The following is a 25,316-nucleotide window of genomic DNA, read 5'->3' as shown; positions in this document are numbered from 1 at the left end:
TTTAGGCTCATTAGAAAACAAGAACAAATGTTAAAAAAGAAAAACAACCATAATTTTGTTTGGAATGTTTCATCTCTGCACGCTGTGTAGGATCGTGAAATATTCATTTTACGTGAGGGTAGTCACAACACCACCTTTTAAATGACTATCTTTTGCAAGTGGCTAGGTGCGTTGTTCTAATCCTTGGCCTCTTTTGCCCTAGCCTTTGAAATATTAAGGGCTAAAGATATTTTAAGACAACTGGTTCAGAAGTCATAGTATAGAGACCTTAAGACAGCTGCTTTCTTCGGGTTTTCTGGTTTTAACAAGGCAAGATGACAGAATGTTTTCAGATAGGCCTGTGACACTATATGTAGAACACTATATTTATTTTTCTATATTTACGTTAATGAAATCCTCTGTGAGAAATATCTCTACGCTTAGGATCATGAATTTACTTTTTTGGTGTTAGTTTTTCCCATAAATGTAAGGAGTATGGGGAAATGCACAAATCACTGGGCACTAAATAAGTGTCAAATCAAACCAGCCAGTCTTCTTTCTGTTTTCATAACTGTATTTCACTAGAATTGCTCCTGTTTTCCAAGGGGCCTGGAGAGCTATTTATTTTGTGGTTAGCAGAGAAAAAGGGGCCTTGTATGCAATTTTTGCTTAGTACAATGAAAACATACTTGAAATTTCATGAAGAACATTTACAAATTTTTTCCTTGAAAAATCCATTTGTAATTACATTTTTACTCAGAAATTATGAAAATGTTTATAGAATTATGTGTGTGTTTAGTAGGTATAGTAACTTTTTTGGATCTATAGCTTGAAGATATTGTTAGGTTTAAATTTATGTATTCTAAGCCAAAAATTCAGAGAAGGGCTCTATTACCCTTCACTATTATAAAGAGATCTCTAGTAGAGAAGGCTCATGACAGAAGCCCCCCTTTTAGGGTAACATTATGTTAAGGCTAACCTGAAAGAACAAAGTGATGCATTTTTGACTTTTTGCCAGCCTAATTTTACTCTTTTCTTGATTTTTTTGAGCTTTGAAATTTGGGCTTAATTTTTAATGACTGCATGAATCCATTATATGGCTAGAAAACAATTTATATAGTCCTTTCTTGGTTTTTTTTTTTTTTTGGTGAGGAAGATTGGCCCTGAGCTAACATCTGTTGCCAGTCTTCCTCTTTTTGCTGAGGAAGATTGGCTCTGAGCTAACATCTGTGCCCATCTTCCTCCGTTTTGTATGTGGGACCCCACCACAGCGTGGCTTGACGAGTGGTGCATCAGTCTGTGCCCAGGATTCAAACCTGTGAACCCCAGGCTGCCGAAGCGGAGCGTGCGAACTTAACCACTATGCCACTGGGCTGGCCCTTTTTTTTTTGGTAAGGAAGATTGGCCCTAAGCTAACATCTCTTGCCAGTCTTCCTCTTTTTTTTGCTTGAGGAAGATTGTCCCTGAGCTAACATCTGTACCCATCTTCCTCTACTTTATTTATGGTATGCCATCACAGCATGGCTTGACAAGTGTTATATAAAGCCGCACACAGGGTCCAAACCCACGAACCCCGGGCCGTGGAAGCGGAGCACACAAACTTAACCACTGTGTCACTGGGCCGGCCCCCCTTCCCTGGTTTTGATTATTTCTTTTGCTTACGTTTTTCATGTTCCTAATAATGTGATGAATATATTTGTATATAAATATTTGTCAGTACCTCTGATTATCTCCAAGACTTACTGTGCTAATGGTTATGAACTTCTTTACGGTGCTGGATATATTTTGGCAAATTGCTTTCTAGAAAAGTCATACTAGTTTACATTTTCTTAATTAGTGTTTATTTAGTACAAACTCATCATATTCTCACCAGTATTGAGTATAATAGTTAAAAAATCTTTATGACTATCCACAGAGTCTGAAAATTATAGAAGGAAAATCTTAAGAGTTTGTCCAACATTTTGCAGAGGAGGACAGTGAAGCCCAAATAGTTGATTAAAATAAAAATAGTAAGTCGAAGCCAGGTTAGAATTTTACTTTTCTGGACTTCTGTTTCAGTGTTGTTTTCATCAGAGAGTACTACTTTATTATTTATTGAACGTCTTTTATAACATGGCTAGGTGCTATACTGGGCACTTTGCCTTTTTAAAAATCTAATCGTCCCAATAACCCAGATGGTGAGTGGCATGAAACTGTTTTGCCATCTATAGGGAAGAGAAATGAAGGAAGAAATGGGGGCAGTTCTTCAGATGCTGAATGTGAAACAGGATGGATTAAGGAAAATAGGTGGAATTCACAGGGAAATATTTTGGCTTAAAATAAGGAAGAATTTTCCTAAAGAGTACAGTAGTGCTGTTTACTGAAGAAAAGGGAGATCACATTGAATTACATTACTCAGTTTGGGAAGTATTTAAGCCTCGTCTGTGTGTTTGTCAGGAATGTGGAAAATGGGGTCCAGGTATTGAATAGGAGATAGAACTAGTTGACTAAAGATAATGCATTATAAAGAATGTGGTAGAGTACCTGACATGTAGTTTAATGCTCAATAATGATAACTATTATTAGCAGTAATTGGATAAACAGATACGATGAAGTCTCTGAAACTAGTGACAGAATAAGCAGAGATGCTGATAAATAATGAAAGAAGTAAGCAAAGGAAAGTGGGGAGGAGGGAGAAATTGAAGCCAAGCTTTTTCTGTCTCAGAAAGTCAAGGGGTCAGAGAGTTTCTAGGAGATAGTCGGTTTGTAATATACAGATGAAAAGATAGGATGAAAAAAATGAAAAATCACACATAATCCACTATCCAGATAGTAAAATTGTTAGCATTTTATTGACTCTTTTCAGATCTTGGAATGTGAATTTAAAAGTATCTGTAGGAGCTGACCGCGTGGCATACTGGTTAAGTTCACGTGCTCTGCTTCAGCAGCTCGGGGTTCGCAGGTTCGGATCCTGTGCGTGGACCTACGCACTGCTCATCAAGCCATGTTGTAGCAGGCATCTGCATATGAAGTAGAGGAAGATGGGCACAGATGTTAGCCCAGGGCCAATCTTCCTCAGCAGAAAGAGAAGGATTGGCAACAGATGATAGCTCAGGGCTAATCTTCCTCACACACACACACGCAAAAAAGTATATCTATAAATATGTAGATAGGTAGATATAGATATATCGTTAAGTATCCTGTTATGTTACCAGCTTTTATCACTTAATAAACATATGAATATCTTTGTCAGTAAATATGGATATACGTTTTAATGTTCTGTTGCATAGAATTCTATTACATGGTTGAATATATTAATAGATATTTAGGTTATTTTCTCATTTTATAAACAATATTCACTTTCTCTATCTTTGGTGCCACTGTCGTAGTTGAGGATGTCGTTTTTTGCTTTAACTGTATTAGTCGCTTAGTTTTTCCTTTTTCTTTTCTTGCCCTCCTGCATTCTGTTGTCTGTACTTTTGAATGAACAAATGCTGTGGGAAGCGTTTTTGTACATATATCTTTGTGTACTTATTCGTTTATTTTCTTTGGGTTTTTTTAGACTAAATTCTTAGAAGTGGAATTCCTGGGTCCAATTAATGGATATGCATATGTAAGATTTTGATACATATTGCAAGACTGTCCTCCATAAAGATTTTAAAAAATTGACTCTCATTGCCTGTTATGTACGTAAAGGTCCCATTTCCATACACCCTTGCCAACAGTCTTTTAAATCTAATAATCTTAGAAATTCTTGATCTCACTAAATTTCATGCTAGTCTTTTACCTGTAAATATTTATGAGATTGTTGGAGAAAGGGTTAAGCTAGGGATTGCAAATATTTATAGTACCATTGTTTCCCTTTCTGAAGTTATACTAAATAGCAGTGATTGATCTTGTCTGAATTAAGTTCTTAAGAACAGATACAATATTTTAGATAGCAAGGAAGTTCTTGAGTGATTAGGGAAGAACTATAACAGGAAAACAGTGGTTGACTTTGTCCATACAGTTCTGAGATTTCTGTCATACTGTGTATTATAAGCAGGGCTAGGTGTAGTGGAAGTGGATTGTTACTGCTTTTGGCATTTTTAAAGTGGGGCAGAAACTATTAAAGGACTATCATTTTGCAGAGACAATTTAATTTTGTTCTTTCTCCATTAAGGGAATCCCTCTTGCCTGGAAGTACAGTTGTTGAACTTAAACCAAGTAAGAATTATAAAATTTAATAAGCTTTCAGATAAGATTAGAAGTCTCATATACATTAGATATGCTTTTAATTTTACACTTAACTGCCTAAGGAGATGTATTGGTTGTCTGTATTTAAAAGGTTCCAGTTTTGTGGTTTTCTTATTTTTTTATTAAAGCCAGGATATCAGCAATGTCGTCTTGTTTTGAATCTTCTTTTAAGAGCTTTTTGCATAATTTATTTTGATTGCTAAGTAGAATAGTTTGGTGTTGGATGCCTCTGGTTTCGTTCTCAGCTTCACTGAGTCTCGGGGTTTAAAAGAGACCAGCTATAAATTATAGAAAATTATTTGGGTTTCTCTAATATCATAACAATTCATTATGTTATCTAAGAGAACAGAAAAGAAGTTTCAGATTACATTCTCAGTGGTTACTAGGACTGTTATGGGTGATTTGTGTGGCTATTATACTTAAGTGGAATGGTGATAATGTCATCTAGCCTTCGCAAAACCATCTGAATCAGACACTTTTTTCACATCTGGCAGAGGCAGAGAAGGACTGGTTTTCAGGTAGGGAGAATAGACATATGAGAGACTGAACCTAGTTTGCTGACTCTTGTTAACATGGTTAAACTGAAATCTGGTAAATATATCAAGCCTTGGATGTGTTCAGAAAGATTTATAAATGAATTTTTTTTTTTTTTTTTTTTTTTTTTGAGGAAGATCAGCCCTCAGCTAACATCTGCCAGTCCTCCTCTTTTGGCTGAGGAAGACTGGCCCTGGGCTAACATCTGTGCCCATCTTCCTCTACTTTATATGGAACGCCACCACAGCATGGCTTGACAAGCGGTGCGTCGGTGCGCGCCCTGGATCTGAACCTGGGCCGCCAGCAGCGGAGCGCGCGTACTTAACCGCTACGCCAGCCGGGCCGGCCCCTGAATTTTTAATTTAAGCTTGAAGGTAGATTGATTATAGTTGAAGATAATTAAAACAAGTATGCTTTAATTAAAATCTGTTGGTTTCAGTTTAAGAAAAAAACCTAGCTTATTGTAAGCAAAACGGAATTTATTATAAGGCCATTGTCATGCCTCATTGAATGTAGGAATAAACCTTTAGCTCCTTAGTTTATACACATTAGTTCAGCACACTGATCAAGGGTAAGATTGGCCCAACCTTGATCAAATGCCCACTCCTGATCCAGTTGGTGGTGGCGAGGAGTATGGAGCCATCTAATAAATACAACCATGGTTATTGGAGGCACTTGGAGGGTGGGGTGAGGTGTAAGTTCTTAGGGAAAGTGGGCTTGTAGTGAACTGTATGGGCATCCTTAGAGATATCTCTTGCTTTAAATGGTGGATTACTTTTTACATTTAGTAATTAGAAACCTGTAAGACTTATGCTTTGTAAAGTTTATAGTTTCATTTTAGTATAAATATAATAATTAGAAAGTAGGACTAAATCCTTTCTGGCTTTTACGTATCTTAGGTACTTTCGTGTTTGAGATGGCAGCCACCTGGGAATAGCACAGTGCCTGGCACATAAGGCCCGTAGCAAATGCTCGGGGTTGAATGAGGGAGTACTTGAGAGGAAGTAAGACTCACTCATATGTGGCCTTGTATACCAGACTTATAAAGTGAACCCTCTCACCCTATAGTGACCTAGTCTTCATGATTCCTTTTAGATTTTTCTTTCTGTTGGACTTCTTTTGTTTTTAGGCCAAAGCAAAAAGCTTTTTATCTTGGGACTCACTGAACCAAACAAAAAAATTTATCGAGGCCCTCTTGAAGTACATTTTTGGGATCTCTAATTATCTAAGCATCGTCATGAATGCTTAGAAAGACTTTTAAAACCAAATGTTTTATGGAAACTTTTTAGAAAGTTAAAATGTAGTAAAAGAAAGTGCTTCAAGTCTTAAATGAGGTTAGATACTGCTAGACAGTCCACCTTCAATATTTGGCTAGACTCTGACAACTTCTTACCACCTCTGCAAATACCATCCTAGTCTAAGTCTTCAGCATTTCTTCTGGAACTATAATCACTTCGTAAATGGTCTCTCCCTGCATTGGCTTTTACCCCTTGACAGTGTGTTCTCCAAAGGACATGACTTAAGTTGTATCACTCACTACTCTGCTGAAAAGTCTCCAGTAGATTCCCAATCTAAAATAAAACCTAAAATGCTTTCCATGATTTAGAAAGTCCTACAGAATTTGACCCCTACCTCTCTCACCTTACCTCTTGTGATGTGCCCCCTTCATTGTGCTGCAGTCACATTGTCCTGCAAGCACACTCACTTTAAGGCTTTTGCACTTGTAGTTTTCATTGCCTAAACATTCTTGCCTAAGGTGTCTTTGTTTCAGAGCCCTGTTCTGATGTGGCTTATCAAAGAGGCTTTCCCTGACTACCCTATCTAAAAGAGTACCTCTCGTTACTCTTTAATTCTTTTCATCCTGTTTTACTTTCTCTTCATACTTTTTTATAACTTGACAGTCTATATTTGTTTATTTCTATATCTGACTCCAAGCTCCATGAGAGCAGGGATTTTGTGCTGTATCCTCTGCCTGGCACATAATGGGTGTTCAGTAAATATTTGTTGAATACATGAGTAAATAAATACTTTTGTATACCCTGAGTGGTAATTGGGGAAAATAGCATATTACAGACCTGGCACTGGTAAATGTGAGGATGACTGTTGAATTCAGGAGATAGGAAGAAAAAAAATAATTAGAATCCCATAGCTCTTGTATACTTTTTATAAAGCTAGTGGAAGTGGTTGCTTTATATAATTAGAATTGATGTTTTATCAAACAACATCTGTTATATTCCATTTAAGATGAAGAAGATGACTTTGTGTGTAAGAAGGCAACCTCTAAGTCAAAAGAGAATGGAGGATCTACAAATAGTTATCTTGGAGCATCAAACATGAAAAAGAATGAAGAAAACACTAAGACCAAGAATAAGCCTTTATCACCAATAAAACTTACCCCCACATCAGTGCTTGATTATTTTGGAACTGGAAGTGTCCAAAGATCAGATAAGAAGATGGTGGCAAGCAAAAGAAAAGAGGTGAGTGTTCTATATGCAGGCAAGAATGTTCAGGATTTGTACCCATTCACTGTTATTAATAAGATGAGAAATTTGGATGTTATAAATAGATCAACATATTTTATTGATGAAAATAATTTTCCTATTTATGAATTATGATTATGAATAAAATTGCCACATTTTAGAGGATGAGTAAGTTAGAATATTACACATTTAATTTTTTTATATTTGAAAGTGGGGAAAGATCATTTAAATCACAAGAATAAATTGTAATTCTGAGAATTTAAGTACTCAGAATGCAAACTCACTTCACTATTGACCTCAGCCAGACAAAATTGGACAAAAAATTTGTTCCTAAATGAAGTCATAAATACATCACTTATAAATAGAGCCTACCTATGCTATACTTTTTACCTTCTCTATTTGGCTGATGTTGGATTCATTTTTTCCTGGACATTTAGGAACTAGAAATACAGATAAATTATAGCAAAAATGGTCTCCTGAGTTAAAGCCTGCCAAATGGTGTTTGTTGATTTCATCAGTGCCTCCATAGAACACTGTGATCATTCTCCCATCTGGTTTGCCAATGTTCTGGACTACTTCTGAAGCCAAGACATTAGTCTACAGATTTTTTGGGGTACTTCTTTTAAACATTTCAATAGAATTATGTGAGAACCATCTGCCTGTAGGATGTTTGCTCATTAGGAAATTGGATGTGGTCAGGGAGTAACCATGAACATGATTTTCTGGCTGGCGTGCATTGATACTATTTCATAATTGATACACTTATCTCTCATTGGTATATTTAATCAGCTACAGTCAAGAAGAAGCATCTTATTTTTACCTTAAGGTTTATGCTGATCTTGCTTGATTTTCTCTGAAATACAGCCTTCACAAAATGCAGATGATTCCAGATTAAATGATGAAGCCATCGCCAAGCAATTGCAACTTGATGAAGATGCAGAGGTATTGGCATTTTGTTTAGATATCATTAACAACTTGATGTTGTGACTTGCTATTTAGTCTATCCAGGCAAACAATAAAGGTTGTTCTAGTCTAATTTTGTTGTTCTAGTCTAATTGTCCTAGTCTAGTCTAGACTAGAACTAATTGGTCTAGTCTAATTGTTCTAGTCTTGTCTAACGAGCCTCATTGTAAGAGTTGTGTGTAAAATAAGTTGAAATCTAATACATGAAAATCTAAATTTTTATATAAAAGATAAATGATGAGAGCAGGGAATAATTATTTATATAAAGATTTATTAGATTTCTTTGAGTGGAAGCCTTCTTTAGTATAGGTAAAATAATTTAATTTGGTCATATCTCTTTTCTTTTCACTGTGTGCAATCTCATCCACTCCTGTGGCTTTAAGCACTATGTATATGCTGATGATCCCTAAATCTATGTCCAGTTCAGTGTGCTCTCTTGAGCAGTAACCCTGTTATATTCGTTCAACAAGTGTTTATTGAGCACTTGCTGAGTGCATGGCACAGTTCTAGGTGTTAAGGATACTGCAGTTAAAAAAAAATGTCGAGTCATTATAAGTGCTATGAAGGAAAGTAAAGGAATAGATAGTTTTGGGGTGATCATTGGGGTTATAAGTGTTTTATTTTGAACAGAGGGGTTAGGAAGGCCCATCTTGAGGAAGTGACATTGGCACACAAAATGAAGTGATAATGGCGAGCCATGGGGCTGGTTATCTGGCGGAAGATTTCCTCTACACAGAGAAAAGCAAGCGCAGGCATCCTGAGGTAGAAGTGTTTGAATTTGATGAGTTTGGAGAAATGGCCAGTAGCAATCTTGTGATATTTAACTATTAATATTAAGTGGGAAAATGTCATAGTTACTTTCTGGAAAATGTTTTTCCAGTTTCTTCTAAGTATCATGAATCAAACATTAAAAAACTTTAATTTACAAAAAGAATAAAAAGTAACTCACCGTGTTGACACTTTTTACAGCTGGAGAGACAACTGCATGAAGATGAAGAGTTTGCCAGAACGTTAGCCATGTTGGATGAAGAACCTAAGACCAAAAAGGTGACGTTTTAGCAAGCTGTTTGCATTCTGAATATATAGTGCAGATCAATGTTCCCTTTCATACCTGTGTACTCTAGGCTCTGGAGATGCAACCATGAGTAACTCTTCTAGAAAGAAGCTAAATTATTTTAATTTATAGAAATGTGTTTGGGGAAGCTCATTGAGAAGCTTATTCTTCCCAAAGGAAGGTTGATAGAGCCAAAGCCGACTAGAACCCTTCTTCACAAAGCAAAAATTGCAACTTTTACTTGCTCTCTGTCACAAAGAGGTTCTTATGTACTTGTTCAATTAGTAATGCTTACAAAGATTCCTATGGAACCTAAAGTTTAATAAATTTAATATTAATTACTGTCTTTTTGGGAAGCACAATTTTGCTATTTCTAATTAGCTAACTTTAAGATCTGTATTAGGACAGTCGCAAATAATAGTGAATATATTTTGGGGAATCTTTAAAAGCATCAAAATTTTTTTTAAGCACTTATATCTCCAAAAAATTAGACTTATTTTCGTTGAATCACGTTCTGTTAATATTGTCAGTAACAATAGCTGACTATTTTAAAAGATTTTATAGCAGGCAGGTGTAAGACAATAGAGGATGGTGGATGTCATTTGAACAGCCTTACTCCATCTAAAGGCATTCAAATTATAATTATTTCAAATAATACTATGTCATGCACCCCAATTTGTGACCTCTTTGTAAAATGGAGTTTTGAGGGAGCAGTGAGAGAATGGATATTTTTTTTCTCTTTTGAGAAAGTGCTCTTTTATTTGTGTTTTGACTTTAGATAGTTTTTAATTTAGTCTTTTGGGTTTAGATTTTAGTTTTTAACCTCGTAATACTACAGTTGAGAATTGCGATGAAAGAAGCAGAAATAAGGCTTCCATTTCCAGATTCACGAGTTGGGAAGAACTGGGATAATTTTTTATACCCTTTCGTCTGTTTTCTCATCTGTAAAATTAAAAGTAATAAAACATGCTTCATTTGCTCCAGAAATTTTGTAGGTGAATGAATGAAAATTTATTGTATTGTCCTGCTACTTTGGAACGTGGTCCTTAATGTTAAAATTAAAACTTAACTATGGGGCCAGCCTGGTGGTATAGTGGTTAAGTTCATGCGCTCCGCTTTGGCACCCGGTGTTCGCAGGTTCGGCTCCCGAGTGTGGATGTACACACTGCTCATCAAGCCATGCTGTGGCAGCGTCCCATGTACAAGATGTTAGCTCAGGGCCAACCTTCCTCACCAAAAAAAAAAACCCACAAAAAACTTAAATTAAAACTTTGATTAATTTTAACAATATATTTTGTGGTAATAGTTTTCCTATTATTTGTCACATTTGACACTTAAAATTTTCTTAGGCTCGAAAGGACCCAGAAGAGAGAGAGACATTTTCATCTGTCCAAGCTACTTTAAGTAAAACAGAAAAGCATAAATATCCTCATAAAGGTAATACTAGCAGAGAAAAGTAAGCTGGAACATTTATCTTTATAGAAGAAAATTCATGGTAACCTTGTTTAAACATTCTATTCAATAATCACCTTGTATTGTTATGTAGACATTATTTCATAGGAGTATTGGAGCATGTTCTACTTAGATACTTTGAAAGCCATTGAATATTAGCTGGTGCAGAATGCCTATCTGCGCTATGATTGTTGTGAAAAATGTATCACAGCTCTTGGCTTCATGTTAATTTCCAAGTATAGTGCAAAGTGTAGACATCAGTGTATGAAGACAAAGAACTAGTTGTTTCAAGCTCATGGAGTTGACTCATAGTTGTCCAGGTCATCTGAAACTTTCTTGCTGATAGTCTGTAGGTTTTATTTTTTAGTGGTCCTGATATCTAATGATCTACTAGTATCGATGGACTTAATCCTATAAGTAAATCTGTTCATTTAGTACCTTTTAGTCTTGAAATGTCAGGATTTTGGGCTTTCAGACTATATTACAAACACAGAATTTTTATGTGACGTATTCTAGTCAGTAAGTTTTCTCTGTGTAAATTTCAGATCATTGAAGTTTATCTATGGAATAAAGTCTGTGTCCTTAAATGTAGTTTACCATATTATTTCAATGAATGAGTAATTTGTATTTAGAAAGACAGATCCTTCAATTTGAAATGGTTATACAAAGAAGTAATATACAGGTGTTTAGTTTTTAAAAATAAATGTGCTGTATAAAGAACTAAAATCTTGATGTAAATGTTATGAAATCACCATATAACATTGTGTGCTACTAAGATTACTCAGTTGAAAGATGAAAAAATAATCTTGATATTGGGTATCATTGCCCAAAACAACAATTGTAATCTTTTCTTTCTTTCTAGTAAAAACAGAACAATTTTCAGAGGAGAGAAAGAACTGTAGTCCTAATCCTAAGAAGCAAACTAAATGTGAAAGTTCAAAAAAATCTCAGCAACATCCCGAGTCACCAGGTCACAAAATAGGAGAACCTTCTCCAAAAGCCAGTTCCAAGCTGGCACTTTTGAAAAAAAAAGAAGAGAATTCTTATAAAGAAACACAGCCTATGACCTCAAAAAGCAAAGAAAATGCCATTGAGTTGAAAGGAGAGACAAAAACTCCTAAGAAAACCAAAAGTTCTCCAGCTAAAAAAGAGGTAGAAATTTTCTAAAAATATGTCGTGTTGGGGCTGTGTGTTCATCTGGGTTTGATTGTTTTCTGGTTTTATTTCTTTTTTTTTAATAATTTTATTTATTTATTTATTTTCCCCCAAAGCCCCAGTAGATAGGTGTATGTCATAGTTGCACATCCTTCTAGTTGCTGTATGTGGGATGTGGCCTCAGCTTGGCCAGAGAAGTGGTGGGTCAGTGCGCGCCCGGGATCCGAACCCAGGCCACCAGCAGCAGAGTGCGCGCACTTAACCGCTAAGCCACGGGACTGGCCCTCCAGTTTTATTTCTAACTTTCTAAGTCATTATAGTACTTTTAAGATATTGTCTTATTTAGATGATGTTGCAGAATATACGTTATTAATATAGCTAAATTAGTTAATATTGAGTATTATTGTGTATCAGATATTGTGCTAATACATATGGTATCTCATGCAATCTTCACAACAACCCTGTGAGATATTTACTTTTATTATTCAACTTTTAGAGATGAGTTTAAATAACTTTTCCAAGATCATCCAGCTTAGTAAGTGGCAGAGCCAGAACTCAGGTCCTCTGAGGCCAAAAAAAGCAGGATAACATGGTGGCTCCGAACATGGACTCTGGAGCCAGTTTCAGATCATAGTCCTGCCACTGAGCAGATGTGTGACCTTGGTCTGGTTACTTTTCCTCTCTGCTTGGTTTTCTCATTTGTAAAATAGGGATAATAATAGGACCTAATGAGTTAATATGTAAAACCACTCACAACAATGCCTGGTACATAATAGGTGCTGTATAAGTTTTTGCTATTATTAAAATTATTATTATTTATATATGTCCAAAATGTACTCCCTTTTGCTCTTGTATAACAATATTGAAATACTGAAATCATTTTCGAAGGACAAAACAGTGAAATAATTCAGAATGGTTTTCAGAAGTTTTCCTTGTTTTCATGTATATTTGAGAAGTGAATGGTTTCTTAGAATCTCCAGTTTGGAACCACCTTAGATTTATAATGAGAAACCACTATTCCTTCAAGGCTCTTAGGCACTTAGAATTAAAAACAGAATATTGTCTGTTTTAACTGCTTATCACCATTATTTTTTAGTGCAGAACAGTGAACTGGTGATGATTTCAAGATGCTTTTGTTTGTGGTCAGTGTTCATAAATATGCTTAGGGGAACAATTAACTTTTTGGTCTTAGATTTTTCTTCCTTAAATATTTATCTGGCGGAAGAATGTTTTTCTTCAGGCACACTAAACATGTTCAGTTTACAGAGGCTTGTCTATTTTTATTAAAGGAGAAGAAATCTTTAAATGATACTGTTACTCTTCACTGTATTTTTCAAAGTTGGAATAGAAATGTCTCAGAGAACTTTTACTTAAGCAGTTTTGGGGACATCAAAGTCTGTTTAATAAATTCAATCTATCTTGGTCAAATAATTTTGACTTCATAAATTGGTGTGCTTCAAAGTTATAAGTTGTTTATAATTCATAATTATTTTTTTCATAGAATTAATGTTATAAAGTGAATAATTTGGTATGCATTGGACCCTCCTGCGAAACTTGTTAAAAATATCGTTTCCCAGAGTGTGTGGTCTGGGCAGGTGTATTTTAATAAGCTCCTCAGATGGTATGAATACACACCAGTGTTTGAGAACCACTGTTCAAGAGTAGAGCTAAGGTCTAAGACTAGCCAATAATGGCATATTTAACTCATAACTAAAGTAGGTTACCTATTTTGTTGATTAAATCATTTATTGTGTAGAAGTAATATTTTATGTACTCTCAAAGGTATTTGAGGTGTATTACAAGTTAAAAATAATGTAAAATAGGAAGTGGAAAAAAGAACAGAGACCATCTTGTAGTGGTTCTTAAATTAGAATTATCTAGGATGTTTTTCCCCCAAATACATATGCCCCAGCCATACCCCATATCTCTGAATCAGAAACTTGGAGTAGGTATAGGGATATAGTTTGAAAAATTTCCCCAGGATTTTCTGAGATATACCCATAGTAAGATCTGTTAGAGAAATAGAATAGAGAGATTAAACCCAGAAGGGATAGTGGTGGAATATAGAATGTGTCTGCTTTTTGGAGTAAAGCTTCCTCCTTCTTTCAGCCAGCTGTTTATATGAAGCCATAATTCTCAGACTGTAGTGCTCATATCCCCAGGGATATAGGGCCATTGGGGTTGTTTTAGGGGTGTATGCAAGGCCATAGGATAAACATAGGCTGTTATCTTGTGTGATCAAGTTTACTTGGGGAAAAATTTATTTTTCCATTAAAATACACATGGATATATTGTGGAATAGAATTTAAAATTCACATAAATTTTTGAAATAAAATATACACTTTTTGTTTCTTTGCTTGGGGCTGGCACCTTGGCTTATGTACCTAATGTGCTCTAAGGTATGTGCCTTTAGAGAGAATGGAAAGGTTTTAGAAGGGGTGATGCAGGGGTGCTTATAAGCCAGCATGTGTAAATTGGGGAATACCTGTGTAGCTAAAAATGTTAATTTCAGGACCAAACACAGAAATGACTTAATGTTTATTTATCGATATGTGTTTTGAATTTTACATGAATTTTGCATGACTTTGTTCAATTTCCTTTCATTTTTCCCAAAGTCTATAAGTCCTGAAGATTCTGAAAAGAGACGCACTAATTATCAAGCTTATCGAAGTTACTTAAATCGAGAAGGTCCCAAAGCTCTGGGCTCCAAAGAAATACCAAAGGTAAGAGTGCTGGGAGGACATGCCATTCTGCCAGGGCCTCTGGCCTGTGGGTCTATGTATGTATTCACTGTGTTTACAGCAACAGAGAATTAGTAATTAAAAATTACCAGAAAAGCCTCAGTCACCATCTTTATGAATTAGGAATGTTTATTCATATTATGAATCACTGCTTGATACTTAGAAAGATTTTAAAAGCCTCAGTCGCCATCTTTATGAATTAGGAATGTTTATTCATATTATGAATCACTGCTTGATACTTAGAAAGATTTTTCTTTAAGTAACAAGTAGCCCTAGTAGGGCGGGGCTTTGAGGAATACAGCAGTCACAAGACTAACGCTCTTTGCCTTCATGGTACTTATGGTCTAACCCAGGAAAGAGACCTTAAGTAAATTATTGTTTAATTATAATTGTGATATATGCCATAAAGGAAAATCCAGGATGTTCTTAGAGAGTGTAACAGAGCTACCTGCCCCTGGGTATGGTGTGTGGAATAAGTGACATTTAAATGGAGACTTGAAGAATGAAAGGGATTTACCAGGTGTGAAGGAGTTGTGATAGCATGGTGATCTGGGCAGAGGGGTGAAGGATCTTGCATATGTTTGATGAGCTAAAAGCGAAACAATGTAGTTAGAGCATAGTGACCAAGGGATGGGAGTGACTGAAGAGGTAAATAGGGCCACGTCTTGCAGGGCCTAACGTTTAAGACTTTTGTCTAAGAGAAGGAGTCATAAGTGGGGGAATAACATGACTGGATTTGCATTTCTAAAAGAGCACCCTGGCTGCTCAGTATGTAGAGTGCAATGGAGGGGGTAGGAATAGATATAGGGAGCTCAGTTAGGAGAGGTGGTGAAAAATAATAGAGACTTGTCTAGGCTAGTAGCACTGGAAGTGCTGAAAAGTGAAGTAGTTTCAATGGAAAAGGTGAAATCTATAGGACTTGATGCTAATTGGAAGTGAGAAGTGAAAAAGATTGAGCATCAGGGATGATTTCTTGGCTGTGGGCGTGAGCAACTGGGTGGATACTGATGCTGTTGGAGGCAGAGGAGGTTTGTGAGACAATAGTGAGTTCATTGTTGGCCATACTGTGCTTTAGATGTATGTGAGAATCCACATGGAGGTGTTGAGTAGACAAGTAGATATGCAGGACTGGAGCTCAGAAAAGAAGTCAAGAGGGGATGTAAAAACTTGGGCATTATTGGCATGTAAATAATGTTTGAAGGGATTGATATCATCTGGCAAACTAGTACAGAATGAGAAGAAAAGAGGGCCTTGCTGTTTTATGAAGTAGAGGAGGATGAAATCCAAAAGGAGACTGAGAAGAAGCTGCCACAAATGTAGGAGAGAAGACTGATAAGGGTAGTGTCACAGAAGCAAAGGGAAGAGAGATATTTAAAAAATGGTTGAGTAAGAGGAGACTGAAAATTGTCGATTGCATTTAGTTACATGAATGGTCCTTAGTGACCTTAGCAGGAGCAGTTTCAATAGGATGGTGGAGGTAGAGCCTGATAGAAATGGGTTGAAGAGTGAGTGAGAGGAGATAAAATGGAGGCAGCATAAGTAGATAATATTTTTGATAAGTTTGTGAAGGGGAGAGGAGAGTGAAGACTTCTAGCTACAAATGAAAGGTGGGATTTAGGGGGAAAATATGAGTATTTGTAAGGTAAGAGACGCTTAGGGCATGCTTTTTGCTGATGGGATTGATCTACAAGAAAGGGAGAGATTGAAGATATATCAGAAAGAGAAGGATAATCAAATGTATGAGATTCCTGAGAAGGTAGAAGGGGAGGGAATTCAGACCACAAATGGAGATTAGTCCCCTTATAAAGAGGGGGAGGGGATGAGCCTTAAGGGGCTGGTGGGTTGTATAGGAGGCTAGAGGAAGACACCAGTCTTGCCTCCTGTACATGGTGTATGAAAGACTAACAAGCCTCTGCTTGGGAGGACCAGGCAAAGTGGTGTCCTTAGAGGATAGCCAGGTTTCAGTGAAGGCAAGGGCAAGGGGGGAATATTGGAGAAGAGGCTGAGGATATTGGGTAGTTTGCTGGTCCTGCAGTAAGAGTTCTAGAGTGGAAGAGTTTGGTAGGGAGGCTAGAATTGCTGAGATTGGATAAATAAAAAGATACTCAGAGCCACAATGGGTGATAATTCAGGAAATATTAGGTGATGGGGTGTGGAATAGAGGCTTGCACGTAGAGTTTTCCTGGGATATTTTGAATTTGTTGAGAAGAATTTAAGTATTTTGGTGTTCACAAGATCATTTCAATCCTAGAATCTTAGGGCTTGAAGGGACCTTGAGATGATGTTAGTCAAACCTGTTCTCTCCAGACAGATTCATAGCTATATATATTTTTTTCCAAGAAAGATTCTTCAGCTGGATGGTGAAGGACTGAACTTGTATTGGGGCAGACTTTGAATTTTATTTAGCTGCTTCTTTTCAAGCCTGTTTTAAGTCTGTGTTGGTCTCTATTCTCTATTCAAAGAGTTGTAAGTAACTTGGAATGATTTACATGATTTTCGTTTTGCTTGATTGTATCATTTTATTGAACCACTGCAAAAATAAAAAATATCTATAGCTATACACAGTTCCAGTTAAGATTAAATGTCTCCTCCATCCAGCTCTCTTTGGCCAGTGTCTTTTGTATTATCAAGTTATCTTTCCAATCAAGAGATAATATGATTCTACTTTTAAGTTACTTGCAGGGCAGGAGCTCAAACTTATTTAGCTTTTTCAGAGTTAAAACTTTCCTTTTTTAACAATAGCAAGAAATTCTGTAGGTGGATTGCATCTGGTTGTTTATTAAAAGTTGTACAAGTTAACTAGTAGTTTAAATATTAAAAAAACAATGAGAATAGTATGAATGGATAATTTTAATAAGCTTTGCTAACCGTATTGGATATATATTTTTCATTGTTGGTTTTATAGGTTTATTAAATGTTAGCGTACATAAGAATTTCTCAGAATTTAATTTCAGGTTCTGCTTATTTGCTATAAATTTTCTGCACATTTTTCATGCTGAGATTATTTATGATGTCAAATGAGAAAAATCATCTTCCTGCAGTTTTGATGCCAGATATTTCTTTGGGAAGCTACCATGTAATTTCATCTCTGCTTGAACATTTTGGTTTTTAGGGAGCTGAAAATTGCTTGGAAGGCCTTATATTTGTAATCACAGGAGTGCTGGAGTCCATTGAACGAGATGAGGCCAAGTCTCTAATTGAGCGTTATGGGGGAAAAGTAACAGGAAACGTCAGCAAGAAAACAAACTACCTTGTCATGGGTCGTGATAGTGGACAGTCCAAGAGTGATAAGGTGGGTGTGGCTGTGTTCTCCACACAGTGAAATAGCCTGCTTGCCTTGGCAGGCTCTTGATGTGACCATTTGTAGTAATGCCCTTTACACCGAGTTAAGTGAAGAAAAAAAAGGAAAAGTCATTTCTTCCCTACTTTTTTTTCTGTTCCACGGAAGTGGTGTTGGCTTTGACCCTAGCATTTTGATTTTTCAGTTGAAGCCACAGTTCCTGTTTACTTGACTTTCTTAGTATTCTAGTTTAAATCTTTTTTTGAAGATAGAAGCAAATGCAGTTTTCTTTTTCTTCTAGTTCTAAGTATTCCTATATATGCCACTGCAGACTCCATTTTAAGTGTTTTTATTGGAAGCACTTTTTTTCCTCTCTCTCTTTTTTTTTTTTTTGTGAGGAAGACTAGCCCTGAGCTAACATCTGATGCCAATCCTCCTGTTTTTTGCTGAGGAAGATTGGCCCTGGCCTAACATCTGTGCCTATCTTCTTCTACTTTATATGGGATGCCGCCACAGCTTGGCTTCACAAGCGGTGCGTCGTTTCGTGCCGGGGATCTGATCCTGTGAACCCTGGGCAGCCACAGTAGAGCACGTGCGCTTAACCGCTACGCCACTAGTCCGGACCCTCATTTTCTTTCTTTTTAATGGTGCTTTTTCATGAATATGGTTTTTAAAAATATTCCAGTGTTATTTAATTTACAAATGTGGTTTTTCACCTACTTACAGGCCCTGGAATCATATTTTTTATAGACAGTAATGGTTAGGATGTGGTTTTAATGATTTGCATTTTTAATCAATAGGCAGCAGCCTTAGGAACAAAAATCATTGATGAAGATGGCCTATTGAATTTAATTCGAACTATGCCAGGCAAGAAGTCCAAGTATGAAATAGCAGTTGAAGCTGAGGTTTGTATAAAATGAACTTGATTTTTTTAAGTTGGCGTATAGCAGCTTTCCTGTTTCATAGAGACATTTCTTGGGTGAGTCCAGGCCTGTTGGCTAAAAGATTAACTTTCCCTTCTACCACAAATGAACTTACTTTATTTTCTTTTGAGGAGGTAGACTCTGCTTCAGCGTGTCGTCTTTGGTGTATTTCCTCGCCAGGGAATATGGGGAGAGAGAGAGAGGACAGTGTATTGCACTTAGTGTGTATATTTATTAAACTTTCCATATTTTTCGTCTTCTTGTAATGACTTTGTACAAAGGTTATTGCTTAAGAATTCTTTAAAGGATATGTGATAGGTATCAGCATGATAAACTCATTTTCAATTAGAATTATGTTAGGGCTTTTTCAGTTGTGACAGAAACCTAGCCCATTTTAGTTGTAGCAAAAAAATGTTGGCTCACATACTAAACGGTGGGCAGGGTGCATCTGGTGTAGGACCCACTAGATCTAGAGACTACAGTGCTTTAAGGACCTTTCAGTTTCTGTCTCTCTGCTTCTCCTGGTGTTAGCCTCCTTCATTCCCACTATATACAGATCTTTTCCCTGTGCAGGACACAGGGGTGCCAGCAGCCCAAGTTTAGTGTCCCCAGCTCTGTCACCCAAGTGGTGAGATGGTTTCGCATTTATTCTGGAATAATAGAAAAATCTTGGGGAATGATTTGGATTGGCCCTTCACTCAGTGTCCCCCAGTGTAACAACTTACATAACCAGAGTATAGTTATCAAAACCAGGAAATTAACATTGATGCCATACTGTTAACTAAACTGCGCATATTATTCAAACTTCACATTTTCCCCTTATTGTCCTTTTTCTGTTCTAGGATCCCACACTAGGATCTTGCATTTAGTTGTTGTGTCTTAGTCTCCTCCATTCTATGACAGTTCCTCATTCTTTCCTTGTCTTTTATGACCTTGACCCTTTTGATGAGTACTGGTCAATTGTTTTGTAGAATGTCTCTCAGTTCACGTTTGTTTTCTTATGATTAGATTGAGGCTATGGGTTTTTGGCAAGAATACCACAGAAATGATAGTATATCCTTCTTAGCACATCATAACAGGTGTACATGATGTCGATATGTCTTATTACTGGTGATGTTAACCTTGCTTATTTGGTTAAGATGATGTCTGCTGGGTTTCTCTACTAGTAAAGTGACTATTTTTCCTTTTGTAATTGATAAATATCTTGGGGAGATAGTGTATCTTGGGGAGATAGTGTAAGATATCCTATTTCTCCTCAAACATTCACCCACTAATTTTAGCATACACTCACTAGTAAGAGGCACTAATTTTTTTTATTGAGATATTATTCACACACCACAATATTCACAAAATTTTAAAGTAAGTCAGTGGTTTTTAGTATATTCACAAGATTGTGCAACCATCACCACTATCTAATTCCAGAACATTTTCACTGCTCCCTAAAGTAAACCCTGTACCTATTAGCAGTCACTCCTCATACCCACCCCCTGGCAGCCGCTACTCTGCTTTCTGTGTCTGTGGATTTGCCTATTCTGGGCATTTCATTTGAAGCAGTCATGCAATATGTGGCCTTTTGTGTCTGGCTTCTTTCACTTGGCATAGTATTTTCAAGGTTCACCTAAGTTGAAGCTTGTATCAGTTCTGCACTCCTTTTTATTGGTGATTAATACTCCATTGTGTCCATACACCATATTGTGTTTATCCATTCATAAGTTGATGGACATTTGGGTTGTTTCCATTTTTTGGCTGTAATATAAAATCATAATAATATATATATGTGTGTGTATATATATATAATGCTGCTGTGAACATTTGTGTACGAGTTTTTGTGGAGGCATTAACTTTTAACTAGTTAGAAAACTGGAACAAAAATCTCTTAATCTTTCACCCTGTTTTTCCAAACTGATATCGAATTACTTATTTTTAAAAAACAAATATGCTCTCACTTTTAAAAATTGCGTTTGGGTGCTTTCCAGTGTGCGTGTTGTTAATTTTTATAAAGTTTGGAAGGTGATGCTTTCCACAAACAGCTAGGTCCATTATGAAAAGACAAAGCCAGCTTGCGTAGCTCACCAGGGTATCTCGGATTGCCCTCTAGAGTACATTTAGCAGTACAGAGATTCTGTATATCTCATCACATTTTTTTTTCCTCACTGTTCTAATTTTTAAGATGAAGAAAGAAAAGTCCAAATTGGAGAGAACACCCCAAAAAAATGACCAAGGAAAAAGAAAAATTAGTCCAACTAAGAAGGAATCAGAATGCAGAAAGAGCAAACTGACTCCCAAGAGGGACAGCTCTATAAAGTCAACAAAAAAGGAAACAAGTGTGTTTCGGAGAGGCCTGGACTTCAAGGAGCAGGCAGCTGAGGAGACGAATGGTGACAGCCAGGCTGGGAATTTGGCTTATGACAGCAGTGAAAACAAAGTGGAAAATTTGCTCTGGGTGGATAAATATAAGCCAACCTCACTCAAGACCATAATTGGACAGCAAGGTGACCAGAGCTGTGCCAACAAACTCCTACGCTGGCTCCAAAACTGGCACAAGAGTCCATCTGAAGATAAGAAACATGGTGATTTTATAGCTTCATTCATTTTTGTGTGTGTCTGTCACCATGCTCAGTTGCACATCTGTGAGGAAGTCAATAGTTGGTTCACTCATCTCTCAGCGAGCATTTGAGAACCTGCTCTGAGCCCAAGTGCTGTACTAGACCCCAGAGGTGCTGTTGTGAACAAAACACAGTTCCCCTCAATTTGCTCACAGTCAGTGGGGGAGACATATATGAACCAGCAATTAAAATGTATTGTGCTAAGTACTGTTATAGGGGTAAGTATAGGGTGCTGTGGGGATGGGACTGTGTGGTCAGAGATGGGGATGTGTGCTCCCATCCCTGGAGGATAGGATATCTAAGCTGAGACTTGGAAACTAAGGAGGAGTTACTTGGGTGAAGCAGGGGAGGTGAGAATACATGCATCAAGGTCTGAAGACATATGAGAGCAAGACTGCTGAGAGTGCCAGGGAGACTTGGGGGAAAGGGACAAGTGAAAAGCTGAGGCTGCTTACAGAGTAGGCAGCCTAAAACTCCCTGGAGCCTGTTTGCTTTTGGTAGGCCTGATAGGCCTGAGCTTCTCCAGTTTCTGTGCTTGTTCACCATGTATTTGTCATGGAAAATGAGCAGCCACAATGTATATTTAATGTCCAAAGTATTATTGGAACCAAGGTTTCAGATCGCAGACGTTGGCATTGTTTTCTTGAGCTTCAACTGCAGCCCTGGGGAATATCATGTAAGAAATAAGAAGGCAAAATCTCGTGAGCAACACAGTGAATTCCCTAAGTGATGACTGGGTTATTAATGTCTAGGTGGTTGCTACACACTGGCTGACGATGCCAGTTTATTTTATTTATAACAGTTAGAAAATTGTAGTGATACAGGGTTAAATTTAAGTTGACTCCTTTTCTCTTTCCAAAACCATATAAAATCTACTTTAAAAGAGGGGATGAGTGCTTTGTGTGCCTGGAGAAGACTTTTTAAGGCTTCAGGTGAACTATCGTTCCTTTTTCCATGCCTGCAGTAGGTTTGACCATCTCTCTGTCAGTCGTCATTGTGTATGTACTGAGCACCCTTTCTGTGCCAGGCCCCATGCGATGAGGGGAGGAAGAATGCTCTAGCGTTGAGCTGTGTAAGATAGTTGCAGATGCAGCATCTTCAATCATTCTTTCTTTTTGAGATCATATAACTGATTATGCTTGTTAACATTTATTGAGGCATGCCAGGCTCTTCCTCACATTCTTCCTTCCAGCACGTTCCTCTTCACAACATCCCAACCAGGCACATTACTGTTGTTACCCTCATTTTACAAAGGAGGAAAAGACCAGAAAGGTTAAGTCACTTCTAAAGTGCTCCCAGCTGGTGAGCAGTGGAGTTAGGATAGCTGGAGTTAGGATTGGAGCCTAGGTAGTCTGCTCCATGACCTGTTCTTTTGTAGGAAAGGAAACTCATAAAATTATTGTTTCAAATCAGTTTTAAAGTTAATGAGTTTCACTTTTTTATTTTGGAAGGAGGTGAGATAGGGAGTAGAATTTTACTTAGTGCTCTGGAAACTATGCTTTATAGAAAATATTCTGCAAATTTAGAGCTAAACTGGAGGACCGCTCTCAAAGTTGTTTATGCACAATTATTCCTGAATTTCTATTAGGTAGTATAGGTTAACACTCTGGAACTTCTTTTTTCCTAGCAGCAAAGCTTGGTAAATTTGCCGGCAAAGATGATGGCTCTAGTTTTAAAGCAGCATTGCTCTCAGGCCCTCCAGGTGTTGGCAAAACAACGACAGCTTCTCTGGTTTGTCAGGTGGGTATTCTGTTGTAGTGCAGTTGGAAAGGTAACTTAGGAGTGGGCATGCATAGGAGATATACACGTGTTTGTGTATGTATATTGTGTATATATTTTAAGTGTTGTGCATATACTTTTCTGAAATCAAACCTCTAGAATTTCCTTTAGCTTTTGCGATATTTGTCATTATCATCCTTTTTTTTAATATTGGTAATTATAATTGTAGGTAATATTTACCTGTGTACCAGGCGATGTGCTAAATAAACCCTTGGGTGCGTTATTTTATAGATAATATAAATATATCTTATAGACTTATAGATACAAATATCTTATATACCCTTGTAAGAATTCTGTGTACTGAATATATGTACTGTTATCTCATGTGAGAAATTAAACAGGCTTAGAGAGGAGAGTAGTGGCACAGGGTGAACCCACGTAGTCCCGCTCTTCACCACTGTGGGATCCTGCCTTTGCTCTTGTAGTCTCTACAGCTGCTGTATCTCTAGACAATGAGAGGACAAGGCTCTAGAGCAAACCAGAGTTTGTGTATATCAAAATGGTATGAAATGATAACATGAAATGGTGTCAGAATGAGAAAATGAGGGATTTTAAACTTATTTTAAATTTATTGCTGGATTTTCCAACCCTGTCTTGTAAGCTGGTGGTTTCCTTTGTCCTTCGTTGTATGGACCAGAGCATAAATTTTTAGCAGGTTTAAGAACTATATATTTCCTACTCTATTCATAAACATTAAAAATCCCCGGAGAAATATATATTTTTTTCTAGTCCCTACACTTGTGAACATGACTCTTTTCTTCCTTTATTACTCTCATTACTTTTTTGGGAATTGAATTAAGGCATTTTAAAATGCCTTGTCAATATAATGATCAGTTTTGGGAAATGAATCAGAATAACTTGATTTTTCACGATTTGAGAGGAAGATTGTATATTGGGATAGTTTGACCTATCTTGAAGAGTCAAGAACTACTTTAGTATCTTATAATAGATTAATTCTATATCTGATATTAAAATCTTGGGTTGGTTATATTTAATTCTTTTTAGGACTTTAAGAAGGAAACTTTTTTTTTGAAGCAAACTTTAAAATTGCTTATTCAAATATATTCTTCCAGATTAGTGATTTATCAACTGAGGTTTTAAGACCAAATTTGTATGTGTTTACGTGTGTGTTGTATTTATGTATATGATATTTTAAAAATCTCTTAATATTGTGAGGCATATTATAGTTATTCTCATTGTCTATTAGTGTCTTACTTGATCTTTTTACCCATGGTTCCTTATGTGATTTTTCTACCCTCTTTCTTCCTTAATTGTCCTGTTTTTTGGGGGGGAGTTAATAATTTGCATTGTGATAGTAATGGTTTCCAATATTTTGATTAGGAATTGGGATATAGCTACGTGGAACTGAATGCAAGTGACACTCGAAGTAAGAACAGTTTGAAGGAGATTGTTGCTGAATCACTGAATAATACCAGCATCAAAGGCTTTTATTCAAGTATGCGGGTTTTTGAACTGTTTTCTTTGGTTATGTAAGAAAAACATGTTCATTTCAGTGTTCAGTAACATAGTGGTTACTGAACACTACTGTGTTCTAGGCACCCTGCTAAATCCTGGGGCTGCTGAGAGAATAAGAAAAGCTCCTGATGTAACTCATAGGATAATAGTTACCTTTTTTTAGGTCTTAGAGGTTTCTGAGAATGTGATAAAAATGTATATGTGCACATATTTACACGTTTTGCATACGATTTTAGAGGATTCACAGGTGAATCCTGTGAAAAGGGAAAGAAGGTAAATAACTTTAATACAGTGTGATGACTGAGGTGATAGAGGCCTGTAGATGAAGAAGTGATTCCATTTGGGGCACTGGGAAAGCTACCAGTAAAACGGTGACTTTTTTCAAAGGGCTTGAAGAATGAGAAAGGGTTATTTGTGGGTGGAAGAGTTATTTCAGGCAAAGGTAGTGAAGGAGGAGAAAAGACGCAGTGTGCAAGTGCCACTGTGTTTCAGGTTGTAGCCAGTGGTCTGGCATGGCCAGAGTTTATGGGGAAATAAGATGCCCACATTACAGACTAAATAGTGCATGTTTAGCATGGTCACCTGAATTCTTGGTACTTTCAGCAGTAGAAAATAATTGTTAAAAAGAATTTGCTCAGGAAATGTCAACCATCATGGCTGGTGGGAGTGTAAATTGGTA

General features: G+C 36.9%; 1 protein-coding gene across 3 annotated transcripts in view; it reads left to right on the top strand.

Annotated features, from left to right (window-relative positions):
- Window positions 1–25,316, top strand: part of RFC1 (replication factor C subunit 1) — a 69,434-nt gene that overhangs the window by 28,440 nt on the left and 15,678 nt on the right. The window contains exons 5-15 of one of the 3 annotated variants that reach the window (XM_058546899.1): window positions 6,973–7,205; window positions 8,073–8,150; window positions 9,141–9,218; window positions 10,575–10,662; window positions 11,540–11,829; window positions 14,448–14,555; window positions 17,686–17,865; window positions 18,654–18,758; window positions 20,947–21,346; window positions 23,013–23,122; window positions 24,503–24,617. In XM_058546899.1, the coding sequence (XP_058402882.1) occupies window positions 6,973–7,205; window positions 8,073–8,150; window positions 9,141–9,218; window positions 10,575–10,662; window positions 11,540–11,829; window positions 14,448–14,555; window positions 17,686–17,865; window positions 18,654–18,758; window positions 20,947–21,346; window positions 23,013–23,122; window positions 24,503–24,617 (1,785 nt within the window). Of the gene's footprint in view, window positions 1–6,972; window positions 7,206–8,072; window positions 8,151–9,140; window positions 9,219–10,574; window positions 10,663–11,539; window positions 11,830–14,447; window positions 14,556–17,685; window positions 17,866–18,653; window positions 18,759–20,946; window positions 21,347–23,009; window positions 23,123–24,502; window positions 24,618–25,316 lie in introns of all 3 variants that reach the window. The other 2 variants (XM_058546898.1, XM_058546900.1) reach the window with 2 other exon arrangements.

Source organism: Diceros bicornis, chromosome 8 (assembly GCF_020826845.1).
Source record: "Diceros bicornis minor isolate mBicDic1 chromosome 8, mDicBic1.mat.cur, whole genome shotgun sequence".
Lineage (NCBI taxonomy): Eukaryota > Metazoa > Chordata > Mammalia > Perissodactyla > Rhinocerotidae > Diceros > Diceros bicornis.
This window is presented reverse-complemented; position numbering and strand designations above follow the sequence as displayed.